The sequence below is a fragment of the Ictidomys tridecemlineatus genome, chromosome 10 (assembly GCF_052094955.1).
Source record: "Ictidomys tridecemlineatus isolate mIctTri1 chromosome 10, mIctTri1.hap1, whole genome shotgun sequence".
NCBI classification, from domain to species: domain Eukaryota; kingdom Metazoa; phylum Chordata; class Mammalia; order Rodentia; family Sciuridae; genus Ictidomys; species Ictidomys tridecemlineatus.
The window spans coordinates 62,512,479-62,529,317 of NC_135486.1; the positions used below are offsets into that span (position 1 = coordinate 62,512,479).

Below are 16,839 nucleotides of genomic sequence, written 5' to 3' on the forward strand. Positions count from 1 at the left end.
TCTGTTAAGAAAACCATTAATTTTGAATTCAAAACAAATTTTTTAGAGCACCCCCCCCCAAAAAAAAAGTATGAGGCACAAGGTGTTCTCTCCTAGCAATGGAAGCAGTAGAGCCAAAAACAAAGTTTTGTTCCTTTTATTTAGATCAAAAAATGGCAGGAATGCTAGATGTCATCTTAGCTAGAATGCAAGTTGGAGGTAAAATTCAGACGATAATTCTTGGGCCAAAACCACCGGTCCTGGAATAACAAGGTTCCTGCCCCCAAAGCATGTTTCTTCTAACAGAGTTGTTGTGTGTCCTCAGCTCTCCACCAGAAGGGAGGACCTTTGTCTAATTCACAGGAAGGTGTTACATGTGTTAAAAGCAGCCCCAGAAAAAGTGAGAAAATTAGTGAGTGTTTTTCTCTTCAACTCTAGTATAGTGCTGGGAAAAATGGAGTGTTTAGGGAACACCAGTGTGTGCAGTCAGAAGAAGAAACATCAGTTCCCTCATAAAACCACATTATAAGTGAACTGTCAGCATGCAGACTAGAAAGGAGAGGCACCTTGGGACCAAGATTCGTATCTTATAGGTCTATAGCTAATTCTAAGGCTTTTTCAAATGGTTCTTAGATAAGAACATAATGAGTGAGGAACCCAAGCATGCAACATGGGAAAAGCTACAGAGGAGAAACAGATATTCTCCACAGGAAGCACAACACCTCTGCAGCCAATGGTTGACATATCTGCTCATCTAGATGATAAATCTCTGGAGGACAGAGTTCAGGTCTCATTCTCGTATCCCCACACATTCCTTCCCACTAAGTTTCATAAATATGGTTTACTAATCAATATATTATAATAAATGAATAAATATCAACATTCAAATATTTTACTTGTCTTATATTTTTCAAATACATAGACATATTTTTGTTATTAAATATAGGTGGCCCATGTTTTATTCTTTCTCTTTTTCTCCTTTCTTTGTGGTGCTGCAGACTGAACCCATGGCCTCACTCAGGGCAGGTGAATACACTACCACTGAGCTATACTCTTGTTTGTTTTTAGGGTGAAAAATCTGGCTATATTCCTGAGACTGGTCTCCAAACTTCTAAGTGTGATTCTGCTTCCATCTCTTGGAGTAGCTAGAACCATAGGCAAACACTACTACACCAGGATCATGATCATTTATTAAAATGAAAGCAATTACATTTCTTTTTGTCTGGTATTTGAGAGAAAACTCATGTAACTTTAGATTTTTCAAAAAACTCTAAGAATCATCAACCAGATGTATCTTATTTCATCATTAAGATACTATCAATTATGAGTCACAACTGAAGCTCATGGTTAAAATTGGCAAACTGTTTTGCTATAATGGCCTTGGGGAAATAAATCACTACCCTCTGTAATCCTCAATTTTCCTATAGTAAAATTAAGGAATTAAAATAGACGACTTGTAATATCCTTCCCAGCACTAAAACACTAACATTACATACAATAAACAACCATTGTGAAATTGTATTCAAAATAACAACTATGAAAATCTAACTTTATTCCAACTGCAATGTTTTATAATAATGCTTATTTGGGGTTACTTTTACAATCATTACTCCAAGAAACTCATTTGGCAGAAAAGTAACTCTTAGGTATACTTACCCAACAAGAGTTTAAATATCAAATACTGAACTTACAAAAACTACGACTACTTTACCTTGACTTTGACAAGTCTTTTTGCTGTCTTGATCTTTGCTTCACAAAAGGCTCCTCTGTATTTAGCACTCACATCAGTGCCCACCGTCAAATAGGGAGGCTCATCAAGGGCCTAAACATGCAAAGAAATATAATTAGACTCAAACTGCGACGTTCCTTTCCAAAAATCAAAATAGTGAATCCAATCCTATTTTAGCTATTAAGTTAATAGAATTATATTTTACCATAAATCTATAAAATAAAAATAATAAAATATGTACCATAAAACCTACTTAAATGTATTAAATATCTATCATGTAAAATATGTTTTTCTTTCCTATTAAACACATATAGTCCCTGATATGAATTAGCTCACTTACAAAGTATAGCCTTCCATTTCCACCTCCAGTCATTCATTTACTCACTAAAACACTGATTTGTTATATGATTAAAGAGAAGGATCCATTTGCTAGATGACAAAATCTGAAAAATATATATATCTTCTAATATTTCAGGCTATATCTGAAGATTCAACCCAAATTCAGAATAGCTGTTATATGTACACACAACGTAAGGTAAAACAGTATAAAAGGAAAAGAAAATAAATGTATTCAAACCACTGATGAAACCTATAATACAATCTGAGACATGTCCAATAAATTATTGTCAAACATCTCAAATGCATTCATAGAGGTTCAAACTATTTACTCTTATATTTCCTCATTTGTGATTGTGTTTATAACAGCCCTAATCTAATTATTTTTACCTTTTACAATTACAGAAATTTCTGCATAAGACCTATTTATTTCTAAGGAGTTCTGCTTGTATAAACCAATTCCATAGCCAAAGGATGATTATGTAAACCGTTTTTGTCAAAGTGTTTATATTTCATATCTCACGATGCGCCATCAAAAAAGAAAAGGAGGGGCTGGGGTTGTTGCTCAGTGGTAGAGTACTTGCCTAGCAATGTGTGTGAGGCAATGAGTTTGATTCTCACCCCAGGCCTAAAGTAATAGAGCTAGCTGGCCCACCATGAACTGAAATCTCTGAAAACAAAACCCAAAGTAAATTTTTCTTCCTAAGTTGTTTTCCCAGATATTTTGTCACAGCAACAAAAAGTTGATTAACATAGTGGAAAAAAAAAAGTAAAATAGAGCAGTATGATTTCACATTTTGCATGCCACACACCCCCTCCTTTAATACTTGAAATGCTGATCCTGGTGGCGCACACCTGTTATCCCAGCTACACAGGAGACTAAGGCAGGAGGATCTGATGTTCAAGCCCAACCTGGGCAACTTAGGCAAGACTCTGTCTTAAAGTAAAATAAAAAGGAATGAAAAGTAGCTCTGTGCTTGCCTAGCACCTAGGAGGCCTTGGTTTCAATCCTCAGCACTATGTATATGTATACATACACACACACACCAAAAAAAAAAAAAAAAATTCAAGAATCAACATCTCAATTTAAATGACTATTAACATCATAAATTATGCAAATTCAAACTTAAATCACTTTCTTCAGTTTTTTCAAATAATGTTAATAATCCTGAGAATTCAGTACTAAATCTAATGAGGAAAAAAAACACAGGATAACTGGTAATGTGTACTCCTTTAAAATGTTATATATTTTCCCCCTATAGAAAAGTGGAAATAACCAAGGACACATTATATTATGTATGTGGAAAAGAGTATATCTAATAATAACAACTGTTAAGAGGGATAAGGGAATAGAACGAGGGAATGTTTTAGTCAGCTTTTTGTCCCTGTGACCACAATAGACAAAAACAACTTAAGAGGTAGAAAAGTTTATTTTGGCTCACGGTTTCAGAGGTTCAGTCCATGATCGGCCAAATCCTTAGCTTTGGGCCCAAGATGAGACACAACAGCAAGGCGGAAGGAGCATGGAGGAGAAAAGCAGCTCAGTTCATAACAGCCAGGAAGCAGGAGGACAGTAAAGGAGGTGCCAGGGACAAAATACAAACCCCAAAGGCAGGTCCCTTATGATTTACTTCCTCCAGCCACATCTACTTGCCTACAGTTAACCACCCATTCGATCCATTCAATTGTATTAATCCATTGATTAGATTACATCTCTAATAATTTCATCTCTGAACTAATTACATTCTTATCACACATGAGATTTTGGGGAACACTTCACATCCAAACCAAAATGAGGGAAGAGAAAAAAAGTTTTATTCAAAGTCCACTTCCAAGGTTAATTTTTTTTAAACAACTTGACTGTATTCTTTGTTTTTAAAAATGTACACTGAGGAATGTTACAAACATAATACCAAAGAAGACAGAACAGTACAGTGGTGCATGCCTGTAATCTCTTTGGTTCAGGAGGCAGAGGCAGAAGGATCACAAGTTCAAAGCCAGCTTCAGCAACTTAGCGAGGTGGTAAGCAATCTAATGAGATCCTGTCTCAAAATAAAAAATAAAAAGGGCTATGGATGTGACTCAGTGGCTAAAGATCCTTGGGTTCAATTCCCAGTACTAATAAAAAGAAAGAAGTCAGACTACTATAATAAATTCTGCATGTAACCATAGTTATTAACCCACACAACTGTCTCATCAACCCTCCTCTTTTAATTATCTCTCAATCCTGATTATCCTGAAGGAAATTCCAGATACTGTTATTACTTCATCAGGACAACAACAAAATTATTATTTGCAGTGACTGGAACTGAATTTTACTTTGAGTTTTGTTATTAATATTTTTTATACCCTACATTTTATTGATGCAACCATATTAATGAAAGACAGTATAAAACAGTAATTAAAAGTACAAGCACTAGGGCTGGGGATACAGCTCAGTCATAGAACCTGTACTTAGCATGTTCGAGGCCCTGGGTTCAAGCCCTAGCATCAAAAAACAAACAACAACACAACAACAAAGGGTACAGACTTCTGCATTAGATGCTTAGATTAAATTCTACCACTTATTTAGTTGCCTGACTTGGTCTAGGACTCTTGTGCCTCAGGATACAGTAACAGTTTATGATATCATAGGGATGAGGAAAAAGATTTCATACCTACAGTGTTTAGTACAGAGCTCAACATATAGCACCAATTAAAGGCTACTGTTATGCTTAATAATGTGAGGAGAAACTGAGTTTAAAAAAAATTTAATTCCTATGAAAAAGGATTTAAGTCACTAAGAATTCCCACATATACAAGATGCCTGTGTTGGGGGGGGGCCGCAGGGGGGATCTGAATGGGGGCAAAGCACCTTTAACATAACGACTCCCTCATTCAATTCATATGTGAAGTAAGCACTCTGAATTCTAGTAGCAGCAAGAGGTGTTATGGCTTTGTATTTCTGCTCCATAATGAAGTATATCATGGTCCCTAAGAATGACAGAAAGACAACCAAGACTTATACACCTATTTCCAGGCTAATGTACTTTGGTCTAAAGTAGAGATGTATAAAGAATTATATACCCGGATTAACTAAGATTCCTTTGACCAACACCAGCCCTGATACATATACATACATATCTACACAGCCATACCTTCTCTTTTTGCTGTTTCTCTGATTTTGGTTAATAATATGGACCATCTCAAAGGCTCAAATAAGATGTATTTATGTAACACAACCATAACATAAAAGAAATTAAACTACTAAACTATCATCTCTTTGTTGAGCAAACAAAAGAGTTTTCTAGTTGTCAAGGAAACAGCTACCTCACAGCACTTCTTAAACAATTATTTTTCTAGTCAATCTACCAAATGTCCTATTTGGCACCTAAAAAAAATCACTGCTGTGTTCCATAAGACCACTAAAAGGCATAAGCAATTTTCGATTAGAAATTTGTGGAAAAAGTCTTTCAAGATGTCACTATGCCAAGGAAGCATGTAAGTATACAAATGAATATACAGCAATTTCTCATATGCCTCTGAACTGCAGTATACCAAATATATAAAATAAGTTTTAGATGATAGTTAAAAAATCAATTCTTCAAATGCCTGGTTAACAATGAAACAACCCAGAAAACATTCAGTTATTCAAGACTGATTCTTTAAAAATCAAAACATACTACATGAAACTTTACTGATCTAGTTTCTTAAAAAGAGTACAACATTCAAATTGGTTACAATGCCAATAGAGCTGGGAGAATCAGAAAACAAAAAAATTAAATTTGATATCAAAGACATACATTAATAAATAAACAGAGTGACAAATCTATAAAAACAACCTATGTTACATTATGACAATCTCAGAGAGGATATAATTTCATGATGAATGTATGAAATTCCACATACAATATCAAAGGGTATATCATTTTTAAACTAAGCTTTAAATATACATTTTTTAGGACATGCATTAAGAAAATAAAATCACATAATCTAATTTTAAAATCATCTCACTTTCATTTTACTAAGAACATGGATTATGAAAGGATACAGGTTGGGCTGGGGTTGTAGCTCAGGGATAGAGTGCTTGTCTAGCAAGTGTGAGGCCCTGGGTTTGATCCTCAGCACCACATAAAAATAAATATATAAAGATATTGTGTCCAACTACAACTAAAAAAAGGAGGGAGGGAGGGAGGGAGGGAGGGAGGGAGGGAGGAAGGAAGGAAGGAAGGAAGGATGGATATAGGTTGGGAAAGCACAAGGAGGTAGAGAGAACAGATACTGAGTATAAAAAGCAATAAGGAGGAATTTAGGGAAAGCCACATGGAGGCACAGTCCCAATCTTCAGGTAAGGATATGGTAGGAGGGGCTCAACAGGGACAGAAGAGTTGAGCAACATGGCTGGAACATGTGTTACACATACCAAATAAATAAACTGACTGAATGAATAAGTAAATACACTGGAGGATAATGGGGACCATGTTTCTCATTGTCAAAAAGGAGAAAATGGACATGGTATAAAGAAGTCAAAATAATGGACTGAAATTCGGAATATGGTTTAAGTGGGCTAGGAATGTGGCTCAGTAGCACATTTGCCTGTCATGCACAACGACCTGGGTTCAACTCCTAGCCGTGTGGGGGTGTATGATACACACACACATTCTCTCTCACACACACAATTTGGATTCATGGTTGTGAAATACATATATACACACCACAAGTATAGGTTTGTGTGTACCTATGCATGTACCTACGTACAACCTTATATTTTCCCAAGTCTGTCCACCAAGAAGGCCTAAGAATGTGCAAGTGACAGAAAAGAGGAGAAGTGTTATGGGGGAAAGACTGGAGCATGGCAATAGCCCAGTCTTTCTAAATCCTCCATTATAAGAAACCATTGGGCTGGGGTTGTGGCTCAGCAGTAGAGTATTAGCCTAGCAAATGTGAGGCTCTGTGTTCGATCCTCAGCACCACATAAAAATAAATAATTAAAGGTATTGTGTCCAACTACAAATAAAAAATAAATATTAAAAAAGAAAGAAACTATTGATCCTTAGAAAATGGCGGATTTCAAGGTTGGGCAGGGAATGTATAAGAAGAATCTGAAACATTTTGTGCCAGAAAGTAAGAAAATGCTTAATAAATGATGGGAACATTCGAAAAGAACACAGGAGGAATTTGAAGGAGATCCTATCAATCAAATAACTCTGAACATCAAAATAAATATTAGATTGGGCATGGTGGTGCATGCTGTAATCCCAGTGGCTCAGAAGGCTGAGGCAAGAAGATTCCAAGTACAAAACTAGCCTCAGCAACATAGCAAGGCCCTAAGCAACATAGCGAAACCCTGTAACAAAATAAAAAAGGGTTCGGCCTAAAAGGAAATGAAAATACAGCATTTGCCAGCAAATGGATGGAAATGGAAAATATAATGCTAAGTGAAATAAGCCAAACTCAAGAAACTCAAAGGTTGAATGTTTTCTCTAAAATGTAGAAGCTAGAGTAAAATAAAGGAAAAGAGGAGGGAAGAATAGGATAACAAAAAATAAAGGGAAGGTCAGTAATGTAGAAGCAGGAGATCAAGAAACAGAATGGAGTGATAAGTAAGGGGAAGCAATGCAGAATGAATTCTTAGAAAATCATGTTGTATGCATACATAAATATACAACAGGGAATCTCACCTTTATGCATACATAGAATAATCAAATATAAATGGCAACAGATAAAGGAAAGGATGTCTAATAGAAAAGAAGAAAGAGAATGGGAGAAAGGAGAGAGAACAGGAGGGGAAAAGGGAGAGATCCTAAGCTGAAATCAAATTCCATGCATATATGAATTTCTCAGGATGAACCCAACTACTATATATAAAGGTCTAATATAAACAATAAATAAATGCCCAGGCGGGGAGAAACTGAAAAAAGAGAGACTAGGGATGTGGCTTGGTGGTTAAGTACATCTTGATTCAATCCCTGGTACCAAAAATAAATAAATAGATAGATAGATAGATAAATAAATATTAGCTATCTATTATCTTGTCAGAGCTGTATATTTGTGCCAAACAGATACACTTACCATCTGTGTATTCTACTATAAGTTGATTATATAGGTTTTTAAAAAATGATAAATTATAATGTATTAAATCTGGAATCCATGAGTCCATATTTACATAAATGAATGAACATATGAATGAATGAATTTTTAAGATGCACTAAATAAAGAGCCAGACATGGTGGAACGCATCTGTATGTAATCCCAGGGATTTGGAAGGTTGAGTCAGGAGCATCCCAAAAGCTCATGGTAAACACCCATGGATTCAATCCCCAGAACAAAAATAACAACAAGCAAAAAAAAAAAAAAAAAAAAAGACAGAAAAGAAGCTTATCCTTTTAATAAAAATGTTAGCACAGGAGGAATAACTAGAACAGAGAATCACTGTTTGGCAACCAACATAAAGGAACTGACTCAGAAAGTTGTCAAGAGATACTAGCTGATGGGTTGGTAAAAGGTCTGATGAACAGGATATTTTTGGCTTAATACTAGAATACCATTCAGGGGTGGAGGATGTGAAACACTGAGAATAAAAGTATATTCTTTCTGCCAAAATTGACCCTAATGATGAGAAAACCTGCGTGGACTAGGTTGAAAGTTATCCTACAGAATATAAGATTTCTATTTCTTATAATTTAAATAAAATTTGGGGAAAGTTCTAGATTGAAATAGTCAGGAAAGACAAGACAACCAAATACAACCTGTGTTCCTGAGTAGAAGCATGGACCAAAAAAGAAAAAGACATTATTTGGAGTAGCTGATAAACTCTGAATGGGCATGGAAAGGATAGGTACTGTACCAATGCTGATTTATTGGTTTAGAATGTTGAGTGCAGGGTAAGTAAAAGAATGTTCTTTTTTGAGAATTACACTCTGGGGTATTTATGGGTGACAGGACAGAGAAAGACAAAGATCAGATACAGAGTAAATGACGTGCAAGATAACAATTGGCTAATGTGGTAAAAGGAACTATGTGAATTCTTAGTTCTGTAAGTTTGAAATTGTAAACCTATCTTTATAAACTGGGGATCGAAACCACAGGTGCTTTACAACTGAGCTACATTCCCACTCCTTTTCTTTTTATTTTTTATTTTAAGACAAGGTCTCAAGAAATTGTTGAGGGTTTCAGTAAGTTGATAAGGCTGGCCTTGAACTTGATTCTTCTGCCTCTACCTCCCAAAGCTGCTGGAGATACAGATATGCACCACCACACCTGGAGAAAATATACCATTTTTAAAAGTAGTATATATTCAGGCTGGGATTGTAGCTCAGTGATAGAGCACTCACCCAGCATGTATGAGGCACTAGGTTCTAGCCTCAGCACCACATACAAATAAATAAAGTCATTGTGTCCATCTACAATTAAAGAAAAATATTTTTTTTAAAAAAAAAGTAGTATATAGGGCTGGGTTTGTGGCTCGAGTGTTAGAGCGCTTGCCTAGAATGCATGAGGCACTGGGCTCAATCCTCAGCACCACATTAAAAAAATAAATAAAAAATAAAGATATTGTGTCTACCTAAAACTAAAAAAATTAAATAAAAAGGAGTATGTATTCATTGGGCATTTACTATCTTTTTCTATGAATTATCTACTTATGTTTTTACCTCTTTCCAAGTTACTCATTTTTTTTTTAACTTGGTTGTGAAAAAGCTATATACTGAATTTAAAAACCCTCCCCAAAGCACAATCTTATCTCTGGATCCTACCTCTATTTCTTAATACTCTTATTAAAATTTAAATTGCTTTCAAAGATAAAATCACAAAGTACCCTTTAGACCCACGTCTATCAACCAGGGGATAAATCTGTATTTACAGATATTAACAGATGATTTTCTGCATAATCCTGGAAATTGAAATAGGTACTCTAACTAGAATTTTCAGCAAAAAGGTAAGAGAGGACACCAGATCAGACATTATTAAGTGCCCACTATATTTAAGACATTGCTCTGGAGCTCACCTGGTTTCATCTCTAGCACCCTTCCTCAAAAAAAAAAAAAAGACACTGATCTAAGTGCAGAAAAGCAAAGTAGTTATTTCACATAATGCAAAGGTAGACAATTTACTTTGCCCTCAGAAAAAAAAATTAGTCATAATTTGTTACCTTACTAATGAGATCAAAATCTGATTCAAATGCAAACAAATCTTCATCTGAATAACAGAAATCTCAGAATATATTTAAACTGTAATAATCTGAAAGTTAGAGGAGCCTGGTGATGCAGAGAGTTAAAACGGAAGATTACAAAGAAAAACCAAACCTGGCATTGCTATGATTTCTATCTAAAGTATGTGAGTAGTATCTAAGGTCATCAAATTAAAAGGCAGTAAGTAGCTGGACAGGGTGATGCACACTCGCAATCCCTCAGTTCAGGAGGCTGAGACAGGAGGATTGAAACTTCAAAGCCAGCCTCAGCACATGGAGAGGCGCTAAGCAACTCAAGGGTCTTTAATAAATAAAATATAAAATAGAGCTGGGGATGTGGCTCAGTGATTGAAAGCCCCCTCAGTTTCAATCCCTCGCGCGCGCGCGCACACACACACACACACACACACACACACACACACACACGGGCAATAAGTAAAACATTTTAAAACTTAACAACTGAAGATGCATCTAAAGTACGCTTCTAAGAGTTTGACTGATCAATAAAATTCATTTAAAACCCCCAACAATCAAGGTTAGCCCTGTTGATTACTTGTTCTTAAGTAATCAATAGGAAACATTAATCTTTGATCACATGAAACCTTTTCCACTATATCTAGTGACTAAAAGAAATTGACCCACGAAGTATATAATAAATACTCTCAAGTCATAGAATTCATTCTGATTTCAGAGCTTTTAAATACTACAATACTGAATTTGCCCCAAATAAAAAAACATTTTGAAAAGATGACCTTTTACAGTTAGTTTTATTAGGTGGTGGTAAAGATCCAATCCAGGAACTTGCATGTGCTCTTCCATTGAACTATACCCTCAGTTCCTTCACATTGTATTTTAACCATAACTATCTATTATCTAGACTGAACTACTCACAGCAGAAAATAGTGTCTCATTCATCTTTGTATGCACTAGTCCTAAAACAGCACTTACATATAGAAAAAATTCAGAAAATATTTGTTAAACCAAAGATATTAGACACCACTTAAGCCCTACTAAATGTGATTTCACTGAAGTTGAAAATTACATATATTTCAAAAATATCTTCTATCTGGAGGTACCTTATGCTGGGAAGTAAAAAAGCATAATCTCTAGAATCATAATATCTGGATTCAAACTCCAGGTCCATAATACTTGACTCGTGAGACATTAACTTCTCTAAGTCTACCTTCACATTTGTAAGGTAAACGTGATGACAGTAAAAATAAATATTTATTGATTCATTACATATTAAATATAAATTATGTACATGTTGAATAAAATACACAATAAAGTTGTGACCTGTTACACATAAAATCCCATGTAAAATGCTTAATGGTTCATGGCATGTAATAAGCATTCAATAAATGTCAGCTTTAATTTTTTATTGTTGCATTCTTCTTAAAGCAGATTTTGTTCTTAACAATCAGATGATGTAAAAATTAATGACAAAAGCAGCTCAAGAACAGTTATTAGCAGGGCTGGGGTTATGGCTCAATGGTAGAGCACTCACCTAGCACGTGTGAGGCACTGGATTCAATCCTCAGCACCACATAAAAATAAAAATAAGGGTCTTGTGTCCATCTACAACTAAAAACAATAACCAAAAAAAAATAGGTATTAGCAGCTAAGCTATTAGTCTTATGAATATAATACCAGAGATAGGAATGATGTGAATATTCACAAGTAGGAATTTCATTTGACTAGACCACGTGATTTTCCAAATATTTTGAAAAAATGTTTTATGAAATCTCAATTTCCTGGCAATTACATTTATGTATGGGTACTGGAAACAAAAAATATGATACAAGTATGGTAGAAAACATGATCACCATTTTTTACATAAAACTGTTCTTTAAAAACAATGCATATCTATAATTCTAGCAATTCAGATGCCTAAAGCAAGAGGATTTCAATCTTGAAGCCAGTCTCAGCAATTTAGTGAGGACCTAAGCAATTTAGCAAGGCCCTGTCTAAAAATTTTTTTAAATTAAAGGCAAAAGAGGGTTGTGGGTATACTGGGGATGTAGCTCAGTGGTAGAGTGCCCATGGTTTCAATTCCCAGTATCTCCCTTCAAAAACTAAAATTTCACTCCTACCCGCTAGAGTGATGACAAGTTATTTTTATGTAACCAAAAATTCATATAAATAAGGTTACCATATTCTACCTAACTTACATAATTAATTATAAACCACACTTACCGCCATGAAAGAAAAAAGATGGCAATTAGACAATGGCATATTCTCAACTGACTGGTGGATGTATTTAGAAATATTACAATATTGATAAAGCATGTCTTGGACCTGATAATTCTTTATGCTTATAGCACTACATATGCGTAAAACTAACACAAATCTATAAATTAAATTCCACAAACCAACAAAGTCTATGAAACTCTACATGAATTCACTAAGATGGATGTTATTCTGCTGAAACTTCACATTCACAACATAAACATGACATAGACTACTTTGGACTACCAGGTTTTTTAAAACTGAGCAGTGTGTAACCAATCAATTCTCCCACAACTTTCCTCTATTCAAAATAACACAAAACCCTTACCAGGGAGATCAATATTGCTTCATAAGGCAGGGAAATATAAATTTATCACTTATTCCATCTCTGTTCTTTTCTAATTAAACTTACAACTAAAGAAACACTATTATTATCACCTCTGACTGTAAAACATAAAAAGCAGATCCAGAAACTGAAAAGATAGTTCTATTATTCAGATGTAGATATTCTCAGAAAAATTTTTATGTTGAATCATTTTATCTGTCTATGAGTGAAATGGCAGAAAATGGAAGATATAACAAGGTAAGAATATGTATATACTTTTTGAATGTACAGTTACATGTATAAGCCAATGAAATTATTTAAAAATTTTAAAGAGAACTTTGAGACTAGACCCAAGAGAATTTGAGGAGTTCAGTCTGACACAGACTCTTACAGGAGTAACAGGATATAGAAACATGAGGACAGGATTTATGTGGAGAATACCCCAGGTTATGACCCCAATATGCAACTATTAGTTAACTCTCTTATTCTGTTTCTCCATCTTATAAAGAGGATAAACAATTCCATAAGCTGTTAAGTGCAGTTACGAAGTCTCTTATAAAATCTGAAGAAAAATAGATCATTAACAAGAAATAATAAAAGAATAGTAATTGCTCCATAAATACCATTTAAGTGAAGGAGTGAACATATCCAAACAATCAAATCGAAATTGACTATTATGTTCCTGGCTAGATGCCAAGATATATAAAAAGCTTTTTTATTTTCCTGTCTTAAAAATGTCATGATTTAATTGGGGAGGATGGTCTCCCCCAAAACTAATGGGATAGAATTTTAACATTTGTTTAAATGTTTAAAGAAAAAAAGACAATGAAAAACTCAGTTTGAAACCTCAAAATCATTTGATCAAAAATTTCAAAACACTGTGCTAAAAATACAATTTTAGCTTTATACAAAAATAAATAAATAAACTCTTAAGTCTGTTCACCTATTATTACCTACTCTTTTATCAAAGAATTACTTACTAATTGATGTATTTAAATACTAGATAAACATGGTGTGTGTTTGGGTGTGCACGCCACTATAACATAAAGACAGATAACACAATAAATTTTAAGAATGAAATAATATATAATATATACAGCTATGGTGGCTCATGCCTATAATCCCAACTATTCAGGAGGCTGAGGCAGGAGGACTGCAAAGTTCAAGGCCAGCCTCTACAACTTAGAGTCTATTTCAAACTAAAAAATATAAAATCACACTGGTGTTGAGCCATTAGATATTTCTATTAAGTTGGAGCCAATATCAAATTTTAGAAATGAGTATTCCTCACTTCACTGAACACTAATTTAAGAAAGTGGACTGACATGGGAGTTTTAAAAAAACTATACCAATGAAATGAATTACTAGGCTGCTTGTCTACCTAGAGATCCCATGTGAGTCAGAATATTTTTTAGAATTTCATTAGAAAACCTGCACTGCTACTCAATAGCCCCAGCAAGTCACAGGTTAAGTTTTGTCTCCCTAGGATTTCCTGATCCCTAGTAAGATCATGAAAAACACTTCTATGGTATCTCTTCCCATAAGCATTCCCAGGAGGAGAGAAAAGTCCAGAAAGCACTTTAAAATACTAGCATTTTGGTTGCCAATTCACTTTCCCCAAGAAAGAAGAAATCCACAAGACTGTGATTATCCAAATGAGATGATAAATTTCCTGTGATCTGAGGAGGAGTCACTGAGCACACACAAAACATTATTATTATTTATCTTAAAAACAAATAGGAAATAAAGTTAGCTGAACATAGAGGTGCATGCTTATAATTCCAGCTACTAATGAGGCTGAGGTAGCAGCAGGAACTCAATTTCAAGATCAACCTAGGCAACTTAGTGAGATCCTATATCTAAATAAAATAAAATTTTTGAAAGGCTGGTGATATAGGCCATGTGGAGGAGTACTTGCCTAGCATGCTCAAGGCCTTGAGTTCAATCCCCAGTAAAAGTGAGAGAGAGAGAAAAGAAAAATGTACCAGATGCAAAATACACAAGAGTTGACAGTGGTACCAAGAGCTAATTCACTTTTAGCATACTGCATTAGGTGAACCTGCATTGGGGGGGTCTTACACAGTGCATTACTCTTGCTAACCTGAGTCAATGGTTATAAACAAGAAAAATGGTTCTCAAAGTGGGTTCCCAAGACCAATAGGGTCAGCAACACCTGGGAACTTGGTAGAAGTGCAGGCTCCATTTCACTCTGAATTGGAAATTCTAGGGAAGGAAACCAGCCATTTGTGTTTTATCAAGCCATCAAGAGAACTCTGAACTCTGAGGCATCATTCGCCTGTGGGAAGACTAAGCCCGGCGGTTATTTCCCTAGATCTTTTTTTTTTAAATTTTAAGAAGAATTTAACCTTTATTTATTTGTTGTTTATTTGTTTTTATGTGGTGCTGAGGATCCAACACAGAGCCTCACCTGTCCTAGGCAAGCGCTCCACCCCTAAGCCAAAACCCCAGCCCTTCCCTAAGTCTTAAATGGGATAGCTGGCAATTAACAGAATCACCATTTGTTTTCCTAACCATGTAGTATGAGATCATATGGAAGAAATGAAATGGAAGAGTGAAAAGCATCAGGGAAATCCAGTAACTATTAAAGACTTAAAAGATGCCAAGATGATGATAATGAAAAAGAAATAAAACATCAACACAAAATAGGGCAATAAAAGGAACATTCATTAAAATATATAATAGAAAAGATGCTTTGAGAAGGTTCTAAAAAGAAATCACAATTTTAAATACAAATAAGTAAAAACTAAGGAAATGGAAAGCCAATACTTCTATGCACAGAAGAGTTAAAGGCATGCCTGAGACTTCTGCTTGCAAGGTTAGCTAGCATTTGAGATCTTACATGAATCTAGATTTCCAGATTTCCACCATGAATTGATAAGAAACCAGTGCCTGAACTGTAATGTACAAACAATATGGCTTATGTTTAAAACCTGTTTTCATTCTCAAGAGTCTGAAATTTGAGTATGTGCCAGGCATGGACTGCCTATGTGACCAGACATCAATAAAACACTGCATGCTGGTCTCCAGCAAGATTCACCTAATTAACAACATTTCACTTGCACTGTCATAATTTCTTACTCGGGAAATTAAATGTGTCTTGCCTATGTGACTCTACTGAGGAAACTTGTGCCTGGTTTCACCCCATGCACCTTTTCCTGTTGCTGATTACACTTTATATCCTTCTGTTTTAATAAAGCACAACTTTGAGTAATGCAACCCACACACTGAGTCCTGCAAGTTCTCCTGCAAATTATCTAACCTGAGGGATCCCCAATACATTATCTTAGTTCTAAGATAAATGAGCTCTTTGACAGTCACATACCAAGATAAAAATGAGGCAAATATCATTAAATCTGATGGTTCATAATACTCTAAATGTTTAAGTATTATTTTATCTCCATTTTCTTAGTCTTTTGGAGGGGGGAAGGTTTGAACCTAGGGGCACTTAACCACTGAGCTATAACACCAGCCCCTTTTATCTTTTGAGATAGGGTCTTACTAAGTTGCTGAGGCCGGTCTTGAACTTGTGATTTAGCCTTGCGCAGTGGTACAAGTCTATAATCCCAGCAACTGGGAAGGCAAGTTGTAGGCCAGTCTCAGCATTCAGTGAGACCCTGTCTCAAAATAAAAACTAAAAAGGGCTGAGGTAGAGCACCACTGGGTTCAACTTCCAGTACCAGGCCACCCCCACCCCCAAACCCAAGAAGCATTGATTTTTATCTTGTTTCTAACTCACAGAAGGTAATGTTCTTCAAGTCTCCTGGAAATAATACTGTAAGCTCAAGGACATATTTTTGGTAGATTCTGGGATAAAAGTACATAGATTCAGATAGTACAATAATTAGTTATATGGGTGTATCAAAGTTTGGAAGTGCAAGAAGGTGGTATAGACAATTAATGAAAACTACTATAAAAATTTTAACCTGGAAACCATAAAACTTTCTGTGGGTCTCTGAAGAACTATCTGAATTCACTGTAATTAAAGACAGAATTTTTCAGAAGACTATGTATCTAATGCAATAAAGCCTGATCCAAATCAATTTAATAAAGTTT

The 16,839-nt window shown here is 35.1% G+C and overlaps 1 protein-coding gene across 5 annotated transcripts in view; it reads right to left on the bottom strand.

The window, feature by feature from the left end:
* Arid4b (AT-rich interaction domain 4B) overlaps nt 1-16,839 on the bottom strand; it is a 140,892-nt gene that overhangs the window by 78,766 nt on the left and 45,287 nt on the right. For all 5 annotated transcript variants that reach the window (XM_013356408.4, XM_040278636.2, XM_005320363.5 and 2 more), the window contains exon 3: nt 1,691-1,801. In XM_013356408.4, the coding sequence (XP_013211862.2) occupies nt 1,691-1,801 (111 nt within the window). The remainder of the gene's footprint in view (nt 1-1,690; nt 1,802-16,839) is intronic.